The sequence below is a fragment of the Pomacea canaliculata genome, linkage group LG7 (assembly GCF_003073045.1).
Source record: "Pomacea canaliculata isolate SZHN2017 linkage group LG7, ASM307304v1, whole genome shotgun sequence".
Lineage (NCBI taxonomy): Eukaryota > Metazoa > Mollusca > Gastropoda > Architaenioglossa > Ampullariidae > Pomacea > Pomacea canaliculata.
Window position 1 is genome coordinate 11,584,827 of NC_037596.1, and position 14,186 is coordinate 11,599,012.

At 36.1% G+C, this 14,186-nt stretch overlaps 1 protein-coding gene across 2 annotated transcripts; it reads left to right on the top strand.

Annotated features, from left to right (window-relative positions):
• Positions 1-173: 173 nt before the first annotated feature.
• LOC112568521 lies at positions 174-12,534 on the top strand. 2 transcript variants are annotated; one of them, XM_025245833.1, is made up of 11 exons: positions 174-1,439; positions 1,615-1,789; positions 2,117-2,473; positions 6,094-6,375; positions 6,815-7,108; positions 7,569-7,721; positions 8,028-8,040; positions 8,561-8,613; positions 9,065-9,139; positions 9,515-9,595; positions 11,473-12,534. In XM_025245833.1, exons 2-11 carry the CDS (start codon positions 1,684-1,686, stop codon positions 11,517-11,519), a joined length of 1,461 nt encoding a protein of 486 aa, XP_025101618.1. In that variant the 5' UTR covers positions 174-1,439; positions 1,615-1,683; the 3' UTR covers positions 11,520-12,534. The 2 variants fall into 2 exon arrangements, with proteins under 2 accessions (XP_025101618.1, XP_025101619.1); XM_025245834.1 differs by having other exon boundaries at positions 176-1,439; positions 7,569-7,619.
• Positions 12,535-14,186: the final 1,652 nt, after the last annotated feature.

Genomic DNA, 14,186 nt, shown 5'->3' on the forward strand with positions numbered 1-14,186 from the left:
TATGCTCATAACTAGAAAGTTACTGAGGAGTATATTTTAACTTTTTTTTCCAAATGCACAGCGTTTTGTTTGCGCTTGTGCAGTAAAAAAAAATATACATTAATAATGATAATAAGAGGCGGTCCAGCCTAGCTTGGGGTGAGGGTCAAATGCGTGCAGAAATCTCCAGAATATTTTAACTTAGGCCGACGAGCAACATACTTATCTGTTCCGTCATGCACTCGTATGTGTTCAGTATCACTGGCCGGTCGTTTCCCACCCCTGTCCTAACATATGAGATATCCTTGTTTAAGCCACTGATCCCCTTAACCTAAATGCTCCTTTTTGCGGAAAAGATTCACCTCTGCTCATCAACCTCTAAAATTCATAAGCTTGCTGAGTGAAATCGCATACGAAAAAAATTCAGTTTACTTTCTTATCACAGCGTTCTTTACCCTCGTACCCGCCTTTACATTTTATTATTTATGACAATAAACGTGGAATTGCAAAAACTTCTATTGCTTAATGAAAATCTCAGTGTCACACACGGATTCATGGTTAAACAAGATTGTGAAAGGTGAGGTACCTTTGGAGAGTACATGATGAAAATAGAGGAACTGATGTTGTGCGGTGGGAAGGGTGACCAAAATATAAAAAAATTATAAACTAAAAGGGGTGTGTGTTTATATTCGAATTACTTCTGTTCACATTGACATTTTGAAGTATTAATGTCCTGCACTATTTTAATAAATCCTTCTTGTAACTAAATCAAGATTTGTAAAATTAAAGCCACATTTGTATGACAGTAAGGTATTAGTGAGCATACATGAATTAGCCCTGATGAGAACGATTTACAATCCTTATGCTCTCTGTAGATAAATCGAAAGCTCTCCTTCCTCTTCTTCCATCGTATCTGGCGGCTGCAACACTGAGATAGCGTACTTCCCTAACCCGAAGCACAAAATCCCATCTCTACTTCCCCCTCTTCACTTATCACGTGCTTGGTGTCTGATAGTTGAAAGTTGCAAGAAATCCTGAAATCGCGCGCAAAGTATGACTGCTAATGTGTATATTAAGTGACAACCGCTTAGTTTTTCAGAGAAAGAAAAGTACTTTAAAAAATGCTTTAACAAAATAATCTCCCTACATTTACTTATTAATGGGACACAACTGCGTCACTAATATTTTTAGAAAGAAAACATTATCATGGAGGAGTGCAGGTTCTTAAAAGTCATACCTCCAAAATTGTAGATATGCAGCTGCTGACTACCATTGCATACATAGATACATCTTAGTGCAAGCTACCGTTTATCGTGTTATTAGGCATTCTCTTTCCCTCCCCCACCTCTCACTCTAACTCACACAGTGTTCATGAAGCTATTTAGTTTCAACTGTTCGCCTCTGCACGGCATTCACTTCATGAAAAATGTTTTATACGGACTTTGCTTTGCTTACCTCACGTAAGTAATCTGCAACGCGCTATGCCTTTATTTGTCCCTTTGATTTCTATGCCTCTCTCTCTCCTCGATCTGTTCTATCTTCTTCACTTATACACAATCTAGTTTCTTGCACATCACAACAGATTAATTTGTTTACTTACATCCTATGTTTGACTCACAATTATCGTACACATAGAGCTTGCCAACAAGGAAGAAGATAGCCGCCTGCGTCTCCTGGTTACTCCGCATCACAGTCCTCTCATTCATGTCTGTCAACGTTCAACATAGTCTATCTACTTTCATCATGCAGAAAACATTGCAGCTGTTTTATGTATTACTCCTGTCACCGAAAATACACTCTTCACAGCAGTGTAAGTTTGAATTTACTTTCTTTGATAGCATTTTATTGAGTTTTGAAGGTACAAATAATTTTGAAACAAAAAACAATATGCTCGAATACAAAGTTAGTGTATTATTAGATCAGAAACTGTGTGCAAAACAACAATAAATACAGAGGTATTTCTATTTTAAATATGTCTCTGTTGGAGACATTAGACACAGGGTTACACTGCAGATAAATGCAAATTAACACAATCTTTTGCTAGACCCACACGTATAATTTGATGCGTTAAACTGCATGTAAAATATCTCTTCCAAATTATATATATATACACTACATGTTCTAACATTTGTTACAGGTCCCCTCTTGGAATTTCTCAACTTTAACACAGACACCCTTTCTGTTCCGGAAAGCAGTCTGGTCAATCTAACTTTCTGGCTGAACGACTCAGGATGTAAAAAGTCTGATGTAGTCTATAGAGTTGTCGTACAAACCAAACTGGACGTGGGCAGCTGGGAATATGATGGAAGACTATTTCAGACAAACCAGTGTACCGAAATAACAAGCACGTTTCTTGGTTGCCTCAGTGCAGCAGGTCCAGCAAGACTTTACAAGGTACTGAACCGATCACACGAGGAAATCGAGTGGATCTGGACATGGAAAGACTCTGGTGACATCAAAACCATGAAAAAAGGACTAAAACTTTATGTTTTATGTAAGTTTTTCTTTGTTTATGTTTCTCTATATGCTTTCAAGTAATGTGGTGTTAACGTGTGATTTTGTAAAAACAATCAATGAAAACAGTTAGGTGTATATATGATGACAAAGTCACAAGTTTTATTTCATTTTAACACTTTAAATTACTTGGTGTAGGCCATCATCTGACATGACTAAGCACGAAATCAATATGATTATGAGTTAAAATCCACTGAATTACTACAGATAACTCAGAGCTCTAAACGCGGCCTGGATTATTGCTTCGGTACAACAGATAGAGAGTCCTGCAATTAACAGTCCTCTAAATAGGACACTGGGAGATAACAGATTAAATCCGCGGTTCTCAAACTGTGGGGCGAGCCCCCCTGGAGGGGGGGGGGGAAGTCGCGACGTGCCTACAAGTGGGGCGCGAAGGTGGTCATTTTTTAAAACTTTCTTATACAGGTATTAGTGAAATTAGCTTACATTGCTGGCTAATGGGGGGCGCGCGGACGTACCTTTGTTCGTCAGGGGGGCGTCACAAGCAAAAGGTTGAGAACCGCTGGGTTAAATCGTTTTAAAGCAACTGTCGTCTTTACTCTTTAATTTGGATGTTCGCATTAAATATGTAGGCACACGTTCAGTTAAAATCTATCAATGGCGAATAGCCGTGATTTTCTTTAGAATAAACCTTGTACAAAGACTTAAAGGGTATAGGCGACTCTGGTGGAGGTAGGTATAGCCACAAACGTTAGGGTATAACGTCTCTGGTATAGCCAAGCACTGGTTTTTGGTCAAAATGACTTGTTTACTGTTCACCATTGTCTCTTTATCAGTGCACATCACGTTCAAAAATATAAATAGTGAATTTGAATAAAGTATCTTTGTCTACCAAAGTAGAATGTCTATTAATCAGTTTCAATTACTTGTAGAGTTAGTTTTCCTGAAACATTTTCAGTCATTCGCAGCAATGGCAGTATATCTCTAACCAAGTGAATGCAAATACGACGAAGGAATTTATGGGTGTTTCCACTGATTGTTCTTCGAATGAAAGTAGATTGGCTTATCTATCTACTAAGACCCCCCACAATTACAACTTTGGTGGATTTTAGTGAGTCATTTAGAAAGTTGCTTAGGATACAATTATGAGTACACACCTCCCATTCGGAGGTACTCTATTGCTGATTTTTAGCATTACTATAATGTAATGCGCTAAATAGAATTTATAAATTTAAAGAGAAAACAAAATTTATTTTAAAACCTTCTACTTATTTAAGAAATTCAAACCAAGGAAGAATTTATTTAACCAAAATAATTAAGGAGTAAATTTTTGTTTTTATTTAATGAGCAAACAAGTTTATTAGTCGCCAAAATAATCATCGTAAAAATATTGTTTCATAGAGATGTTATTCGACATCGTCATCTGTACCTCCGTCTTTGCTACTGACTATGCTTCCAAGGTAGGTGAAACGGTCAGACTCTGTAATACATTCTCCATGTAGGTGGAGTGGGGCTTTGTGTTGACCTGCATTACCTCCGTCTTCTTGATGTTGATGGTCAGGCCAGTCATCGCTGCTTCTTCTGCGAGCCGAGTAAGCTTTGTCTGTGCGGGTTGTTGCTTGTGGGACAACAGGCTGATGTCATCCGCAAAGTCAAGATCCTCAAGCTGCCTGGCGAAGGTCCACTGAACGCCCGTGTTGCTGTTAGAAGTTGTTCTTCTCATGATCCAGTCTATGACGATCGGGAAGATTGTCGGTGAGAGCAGACAACCTTGCCTCACTCCAGTCCTCACTGCGAAGGGGTCAGCAAGCTTTCCCTTGCGTGTATCACCCGGCATGTCGAGTTCTCATACAACTGCTGGATGATGGCAATGAACTTTGGTGGAAATCCGTAGTGCTGCATCAGTTTCTAGATGGTTTCTCTGTCGACGGAGTCAAAGGCCTTCTCAAAATCTACAAAGGTTATGTATAGTGGTGATATTCCAGGTCCCTATCCTGGTTTTTGCCTTGGCCGTGAGAAGATGGGTCGGCGAGCTGGCTTCCCGAGGGCTTTCACAAGCACGCCTCATAAACCCCTCCGAAGAGGGATCTTCCAGTCGAGGCTCCAGATGTACAGTTATCGTGCTTGCGGTTTCTGTAACAGTAACTTTTTTACATGGTCGGGTTGTTAGCCCTACCACAACCTAATTTACCTCTAGGTGAGGTGTCCACCTTTGTCGCCTCTGACGACATGTCTGGCTGGATGGCAGAGTGACCCTATTCTTACAGTGCTCGCTAGGCAAGCAAACCCCGGGGTCACACAGGGGAAGGCCTTCACACATGACATAAAATGACGTAAAATATTGTGACGTCAGAACAAAATGACGGTACTCCAAGTCAAAGGTCAGCGTCTACACGCAATATGAGCACAATCCGTAGGCCAAATAATCAAACATGTCATATAAGCTGGAATGCATTTCATACGAAATATATCTGCACATAGCACATCCAACAGACGACATCAGTCCTACTGAACGACGAATGACCCCAGCACACACAAAAGTTCACCGATCCAACGGACATGAAGCTCACTGAACTGTGCCACCGATCGCCAAGTCAGAAGGTTGACAAAGAATAGCAAAGAATTGCAGTCACCAAAGCGAAGAGGCACTACACTCCACACACAGGAGATGGCAGGCCCATCAAAAATTATACACAAGCAGAAGTCCAACACCAGGAGGATGTCAGAGAAAACAAAAAAGACAACATAGCTCTTCCCCCTCCAGCCAGTTGGGCCAGGGGACATCACTCTCATATATCTCTTGTGTAAACTATATTTGTAAAAAAAAACAGACAGTAATGATATTATCAGTAGTGATATTACATTCATCTATTTCCATTAAAGGAAAAAAATTCTAAAAGCATCTGACCTAGTAGAAGTATTGAACAAAAAACTTAAATAAAATTTTATTATTTTTGTAACTAATTAAAAGCATTGCTAATAGAAACTAATAATCCAAATGCTCGAAGTCCAAGAGAAAAGAAAGAAAAAGAAAGAGAGATAAGCTTAGTTGATAAGACATTTATGTCATATAATGTTACCGAAGAACACTTGCATGTTTTCTGATTATTTTCTCCTGCTACATTTTCATCGAGTACAAGTGTTTGGTTATAAATCATTTTTAAAACAAGATTTCTTTAATACATCTACAGTACTATTTCAATGAGCTGCTTAACTTATCGTTACATCTTGCTCCACCTAATATCGAAAAAACACCTACTCGTTTAATCAAACGTAGTACCTTCTTATATTTCTGTGCATGTACAGCAACTCATTATTACTGATGTCTTTAACTTGAAATTAAGAAATATAAAAGCAATCTTATTCAAATGTAAAGTATTTTCGAGATAAATATAAAGTACATAATGATCAGATATGCTAACAACTTAGATTGAAACTCATGTAAACTTTGTTGAAAGGACAAAGGAACAGAAACATGAAATGACACAACTGTAACGAAGATAACAAAGAATTATTCTTATTTAAAATATCTTCTTAGGCTGACTTATAGCATGTGTGGTAAGTTTTTAAAGGATAAGATAAAAAATTACATTCAATGTGTGCGTGCGCGAGCGCGCGTGTGTGTGTGTGTGCAATCAGATCCACCAAGCGTCGAAAGTCTGACTGTAGATGGTCATGAGGCAAATGGTACTTACCTGTTGAATGATGGACAGAAGGTCAACGTTTTATGCTCGTTTGAGAAAGGGAATCCTGCATCACGTTTTCACTTGCTGAATAAAAGTGGAGCTGAAATGGCCACTCCTTCTACAGACAAATACATAAACCATTCACTTACAGTACATTGTAAGGATGACTGGCCAAAAATCAGTTGTGAAGGGAAGAGGTCAAAACAAAATCGATCTGTGTCTTTTCTTGTCAAGTGTGAGTATTCCTAATTTTGCTATTATGTATGTGTTTTTAATTGTGTGTGACTTACATTCTAATGTTTGTGCTTTCTCTATTAAGACAATCATGTGCATTTTCTAATACGACAACCTTAAAAGTATCTAATAATCGACGAGTTCATCATCCACGCTTTTTATTTCCTCCTAGAGACACTTCGATACAAATATAATAATATTTAATCTAGAGGGTCGTCTAGAAATCATGTTAAATTCTTGTTATTCCACAACATTCCTGTAAAATTCACACACACACAAATATACAATTATGTAGTTGTTGATTCTTTAGTCAGCACGTGTTGCTAGTGATTGGTTTTAGTATTTTCATTCAAAAACAGATTAGTTTGAAGAATAGACTTAAAAAGTAAAGTGAACAATTTACATCAATAGGTTATTTTTGTATTTTTTGATTGTCACAGGTCCTCCTCAGTTTGTTAACAGCATTGTGAAAATTGACAGTTCTTCGGATGAGCAAACTATCACACTACACGTAAAGTCTTACTCTTCAGCCACAGGTAAATGTTTCTTGACACCATTGTCTTCACTCAACAACACTGAAAGACAGGTGAACTGCAACATAAGAGGAGAGCCACCTGATCTTGTCCTAAGCTTTCCCTTTGCCAATGAGAACAGCAGCATCAAAGAGTGGATACTAACCTATCAAAATGAAGAGGGTTCTGCAAACATAACAATAATCCTTAATAAATACTTAGGTGAGTATACTAAACAACTGTTATTTACTTACAAATGTGAATGTAAACAAGAGACACACTATGTGGCCGATGAATAGTAAACTAAAACTCGAGCATGGAAACCTGATATATATTCTTACTTAGTTTACAACATGCTATATTGCTATAAATATGTAAGGAGTCAGTCCAAATACAGTAAAAAGTACAAATTATCCTTAGAGATAAATATGTGCCTTCTAATGGAACGACAGAAGTAGAGACTATAACAAGTATAGAGAGCATACAGAACAGAATATAAAAAATGGCTTACTTTGTTTTTTATAGCTTTTACATATAATTAACTGTTCTAAAAGGTTGGACATTTGCATTAGCTCTGCTACGCTCCAATGAAAGACTTACTACAAAATGTGTTATTTTCCTAAAAAAGGGATCTTTATTACATGAAATTGTTTTCCTTGAAAAGATCTTCATCTATTTACAGAAGATGACACAGAAAAAGACCCGTTGCTTACAGACAAGAATGACAAGATAGGTCCATTAATTTTTACCTTCTCTGTTCTGCTGATTGTTATTATCATCGCTTTAGTCATTGTTGCTGTTCTTGTGGTAAGAAAAAAGAGAAAGGAAACTCATGGTAAGATCTTAAAATCAAAGTATAAACATTTTAATAAATTTTAATTTGTAGTACCTTCGTTGTGTTATGTGAAAAGGTAAACTCCTGCAAACTTGATTTTCTTTGGTTCTACAGGCCTTAGTGGCATTGTAGAAGGTACATTTTTACTATTAAAAGTACTAAGTTGATTATACATTATATAGATTTCTATCTATGAAGTAATACATGTATGAAGAAGAATAGAAACTTTTAAAAATAAGAAACACTTTCACTTTTTACATTTATATATTTGTGTAAAGTAAATGTTGTCATTTCTATCTTTGTCAGGCAATTCAGCAAGGTATGTGTAGTCTTATGTAAAATTAGTTCTTTCAGTTCTTTGATTTCTTGCGTATTTTTGTCTATAAAATCAAATCAACATTTTATAAACTCTTTCTCTCCTATCTTAACACAATAATATAGTAAATTTTTTTCAAGCACATAATGATTCTAACAGTTTTATATTTAACTTTGATCCATTTAGATAAAGTTGAGAATAGTTGTTTGCTGTATCACCAAGTAAAGGACATAAACATAAGTAATTTAGTTAAAATGAAATACACTTGTCAACTTTAAAGATGTTGCATTAAATCGAGTTTGTAGTATGCTCCAAACTAAATGACTTTAAAATGACTAAATGAGTTTTAGGATTTTAACTTTCTCACAACGTAAATTTTATTTTTGTATTTTAATGTGAAAAGAAAGAAGCTCTTTAACAAAAATAAAATTGTTTCGTGTCAAAAGCTGATTGAAAAAACGGACAGAGTATTCTACTTATTTCGTTACGAGAAAATAATGTTTTATTTTGTGTGAAATTCTAGCCTTGAAGAAAAAAGTGCTGATTTAAGAGGAAGCTTTACAGAAGACATTTCAAGTAAGTGAGTTCAAATTCAAGAATTTGTTTGGTCCTTCTTTGTCCCTTGGTTAAGTTTTGTTTGTTTGTTTGATATTTATTGTATTTTTTGCATAGATTTCCTTGAGGTTTTTAAAATTGCTGTAGCAGGAAATTAGTTTAAAAATCCATTTTAACCAAGTTCTGAAAACCGTCAGTATTCTTTGGACGTTGAAGACTCGTGAGGTCGAGCCCCTGCTTAAGACTTTGCATCATGATATAACACGATCGCTGGTATTACTACCAATACTATCTAATACTTGCTTCTTTTCAGTGAACTCTAGTGGTGCTTTAATATCTGAACAAGGTGTCAGTACAAACCATGTGACCGATTTCCTGCGTCAGATCTTACTCGTATTTCAAGCACGTAAATTGACGGAATAAAATTCTTGTTAAAATTGTTTCCTCCCGTGGTTATTACTTTTTTAAATAGCTGACAGTCATCTACATAATCACACCTACGTGTCAGCCTCAGCTGTTCGTAACCTAAAGAAAGGGCGAAGTAAAGGTAAGTTGTCGTTAAATAGTTTCATATAATAAATAGTGGTTGGAGAATATAAATACCATGATCAAGGAAAAATAAAAAACAAAACAAATAAAAATAAAAATAAGGATAGTGCTAACTCTACTAGTTATTAAGTCAACAAATCTAGCAATTAAGCAGTCTAAAAATCCATTTATTTGTTCTTTAGATATTACACATCAGATCGCATTCCCTTTAATAACAGCGAACTAAGAAAAGGAATCATAAAAAAATAAAGAGAAAATCAGTCTAAAAAAAGATAAACAGGAGAAAGAAATAACACACAAACAAGCACCAGCGAGTTTTATCAATTTCTTTTACACGTGACAAATAAGACCAATAACAGATTCTGTGCTCCAGGTGAATCTTCTTCAGGACCAGCTGAAGAAACTTATACATCTGCGACCGAAGTTCGAGCGAAAAAACGTCAAGAAAAGCTAGGTAAAAGAAAAACCTTTGATAAAGTTATCATCTAGCATAATTTTACATTCTATTTTCAGTTATGATTATTTCTGTCCAATTTTTATCAGAGCATATTTAATTATTTTAGTTATTTATTTATTCGTTGTATTTTCCCTTATATATACATTCTTTCTATCTCCTTCTCCCACTCTCACACAGTCTCTCTCTCTCTCTCTTGAATTAGACACAAATTCAAGTGGATTTAAAGAAATAACTACATCGGTTGATACAGTCATCAAAGAGTGTGATTCATCTGACCATAAAAGTCACACTGATTTCGATCATAGCAAAGATAATAACGGCACAGGGAGATTATTATATTAGTCCTATTCACACCACTGCTTATTGCTAATTATATAAACAAAAATATTAAATTTTTATTTCCGTTTTATTCATTTTAGACAATATTATTTTTGAAATACACAGGAAATATGTTTAGAGGACAAAATTTACATAAAGATGTCTTAAGTTTTCAGTAATAACCCCATTTATGACTTTTACATGTTAAACCTAATTTGTATGTTTGCATTCGTTTATGAGGGGGGAGGTGTAAAATTAAAGCCACATTTGGATGACAGTAAGGTATTAGTGAGCATGAACGAATTAGCCCTGATGAGAACGATTTATAATCATGCTCTCTGTAGATAAATCGAAAGCTCTCCTTCCTCTTCTTCCATCGTATCTGGCGGCTGCAACACTGAAATAAAGTACTTCCCTAACCCGAAGCACAAAATCCCATCTCTACTTCCCCCTCTTCACTTATCACGTACTTGGTACCAAGTTGCAAGAAAGCCTGAAAGCGCGCACAAAGTATGACTGCTAATGTGCATATTAATTTAATTCCGTATCCGTTCCAAGAACACCAGGGCAACCCAAACAGCAGGAAGAAAGTCGTTTATAATCCTAGTGCCAGTCCCATTAGTCATATTCAAACTTTGTTGAGAGAGCTAAGATTTTTGTCCTCTATGAGAACTTAGAAAGTCGGTGGTTAGCTGTTTCTGTGACGGCATGCTTACCCAAAAATATAGAAAACATTGTTTTTACGATGTAGATTTATTCGTGGCTTCATTTGTAAAAACATTTCTTCGTAAACGAACTCTCGGATTATTTTTATTTACAGGCTTTCATTGTCTGGTTGCAAGTCCCTTACTGTGTCTCTAAATGGTAGTCTGGTGCAAGGATAAGAACTGGCGGGTGCATAGCTAACATGAACTTGTGTATCATGAAGTGGAGACAAATGACTTAGAGATGACTGAAGGATGACCTAGTAACACCCTATCTGCAAGAATATAATCAGAGTGAGCTCTGTTCTGCATATCTGTGGCGATGAGATGTGCATGTACCAATTACTACGAACCCTTACTAATACAGGGAAGCAAACTGCTGTTCTTTCACAAGTCTGTTTTGGTCTCCCAACTCTCCTCTTCCCTGTGGGTTCTAGTCAAGAGCCTGCCTGGCAATGGTGTCAGCTGGTTTGTACAGGGTGTGTCCTATCCACCCCCATTTGCGAGTTTTGATGTCTTGACTAGTGGCATTCTGCTTGGTTCTTTTCCACAGGCTGCTGTAGGAGATCTTTTCAGGCCATCTTCTTCCCAGAATATGGCGTAGGGATCGGTTGGTAAAGCCAACAAATGCTAAATAATTTAATGTGCTTCCAGGTAATGAGAAAAGTTTTAAAAATGCAAACTTTAATAAGCATCGTCATCTTTCTCAAAGCGCAATACTACATTTTTGTTTAATAATTTACTTTAAATATTGATTATTGTTCTGATCACTCTTCTCTAGCTCCTGAAAACTATTTATTCGCACTTTGAACTATTATAAGTGCCAGCGAACCGAAGCTTTCGTATTAACAGAGATGCAAAGAGTCAACGTTTATCTGGGGCTCAGCCGCCTGCAATGAGGAAATCCACATCCGGTGTACAAGCCAGGGTTGCCACAAAGATGTGACAGTGTCGGAGAACAATGTGGGCTGTTGGTCTGCAATGTAAGAATTCAGACCTAAGTTGTGAGCGAGAAGGTCGACGACGTCAACTTTTAAACAGTAAATGTTTAAACAATAAATACATGTTGTATTTACAGTGCAAGAACTGGTGCCTGTTTAAAGCACAAAGCGAAGGAATCATGCAAATTATGTATAATAAATTATAAGGCATGTACTTATTATTCACTTCAAAACACCAGTGTTATTTACTAATAATTATACTTCCAGCCCAATTCGCAATATGCCAGGTCACAATAGCTAACAAAATATTCCGAACTAAAGCTTTAAATAGCATCCAAAACAAACTTTGCAAAAACACAAAATATTGTAGTATTTACTTTATTATTACCTCCAATAGAAGATTACAGATGACAAACAAAAATAAAGGAAATTAAAATCAGTAGAAAATAAGTATAACTATTTCTTATTCTGAATATGTATAAAAACCTCTATCTCTAGAAATCTCTCAATATTGCTGGTTGTTAATGTGGGTGTTTGCATCCATGCGAGGTAAAGTTGTTGTAGTGACCTTTTGGGTATCTAAATGCATGAAACCACCTCATCTAATACAACTTCATGTAGAGGTGTAGTGCCCATAGAATGGGAAGTAACCTTTCTCTATTCGTAAACGGCGAAAGTAAGGTTAAAGGAGTTGTCGATGCTGAAGAGAGTAACAGATATGTTTTGCGATATTTTTTGCGATAATTTGTATTACTGCCACTTTATTTGTGCTTTCTCTTCTTTGCTGGTTAAATGTTACTCATATGACTGTATGTGCCCACCTTCATCTTTAGGTGATCGATGTACCTTAGAAATAATGATGGTAATGGATGATGATTTCTTTTATTAAGTTCAGAAAAGCGGTACCCTTTGCCTGTATGCAGAAGTAACAGCACGTGAAATCATTTAATTGTTACCTCGATAAGCAGTCCATATGCTCAACCAATGATGCATTGTCAGTTGTGTGTATGAACAGATGATGCAGGTCTGATTTAAGAATGCTGTGAGTTAAGAACTGCATGCTTTTTCTAAGTTTTTCATGATGCACAACTTATCCATATCTTGTCCTCCTCTTTATTTAACTAGTACTTGTTTTGTTTATTTTTGTATTTGAGCACACTTCCCAAGTATAATTGCCCACTAGGATTAATAAAAATTGGTCATTGTATTTCTCTATCCCGCATGACTGTTTATAAAGGGTACAGTATATCTTTAAACTCCCATCCCTTAATCCTTTTCCTGTTTGTAGCCTACATCCCCATCCCCTCATAGTACAAAGCTGTCTCACATTGTAAGCACTCTCAACAACAGCAACTAAATTCCCACAAATACTGAAGCTCCCTTTTTTAAAACTATACAATCATAACCACCACAATTAATATATATATAAAGAATGTAACCACTTATGCCAGTACGTAAGCAAAACCATGGACGCACAAAGACTAACTTAGCACCAAGTCTGTTCCTCTCCAGTTCTATATTATTCAACAAAATGCTTTAGTTTCCAATTCATGAGATAATGAAGTAAAGTGAAAACAACACTAGTATATACAAATATAAAGGCGAAAGCGTACCCTTTCAGGAGCAAAGTATGAGTCTGGAAGAACTCTACAGGTTGGAAATTCTTTAAATCTGATTAATGTTGAATATATTTCTGGTATAGTTGCTGAAACAATTGCTGCATATCACAACTCATTTATATTGGACTGTTGACTGGCCGGAGGGTTTTCTTATTGTATCTTCTCTAATGTCGTGTAAAATTGCCACATCGAGTACAATATGGTGCGTATAAGTGGGATATTAGTTCGTAAAATAAGTGAAGTATAGGAAAGATGGGTAGGCAAGCGTTACACTTGAAATCAGAGTTATCCTGCCTTTATTGCCACGTTGCAATTTGTGAAAAGGAGTTTGACAATGATTTTCTTCATTTTATTAAACAGACCATTCATACTTGATTTTGGTGTGTCTTTATGGCAGATTTTTTTTCAATGTTTGGACTTGTCGTTGGTTATTTCAGAGGAGATTACCCTGGGATTACTTTGATGAAAAAGAGTGTAAAAACATCGCACGAATAGGAGAAAGAGACTGAATGGCCATGATAATTTGTGGGAAATCTGGAATTGCGAAAATTGCCTGCAGGTGACAGACAAAAAAAAAAAGGTTATTTTCAATTTTTCTTGCGAACACCTATTTACTGCTTTTATGTCGAATAAAATACCTAAGACATTTACTGTAATATTAAGGCAAGGTCATAGACAATACTGTAATACCTTTTATGTACAACATTATTTAAATGGTTCATGAACTCATGTAATTTTGCTTGAAGTTCAGAATGCATTCCCACTACTTTTTTTAAATGGCTGGGTCTGGAAATATATATATATAATGTAGAGTAGCCTACACATTTCAGAACAACTGGTGTTTACAGCATTAATTAAGTAACTCACATATTCTGGATACAGCATGAGTGCATGGTTTAGAAATCAAGGTGAAATTTAGCATACATAGCATACAAACATATCTCATTAGTATTATCTTTGATAAGGAAGCAAATAAATTTATGGAAAGTTCTTTCTTAAACACGCT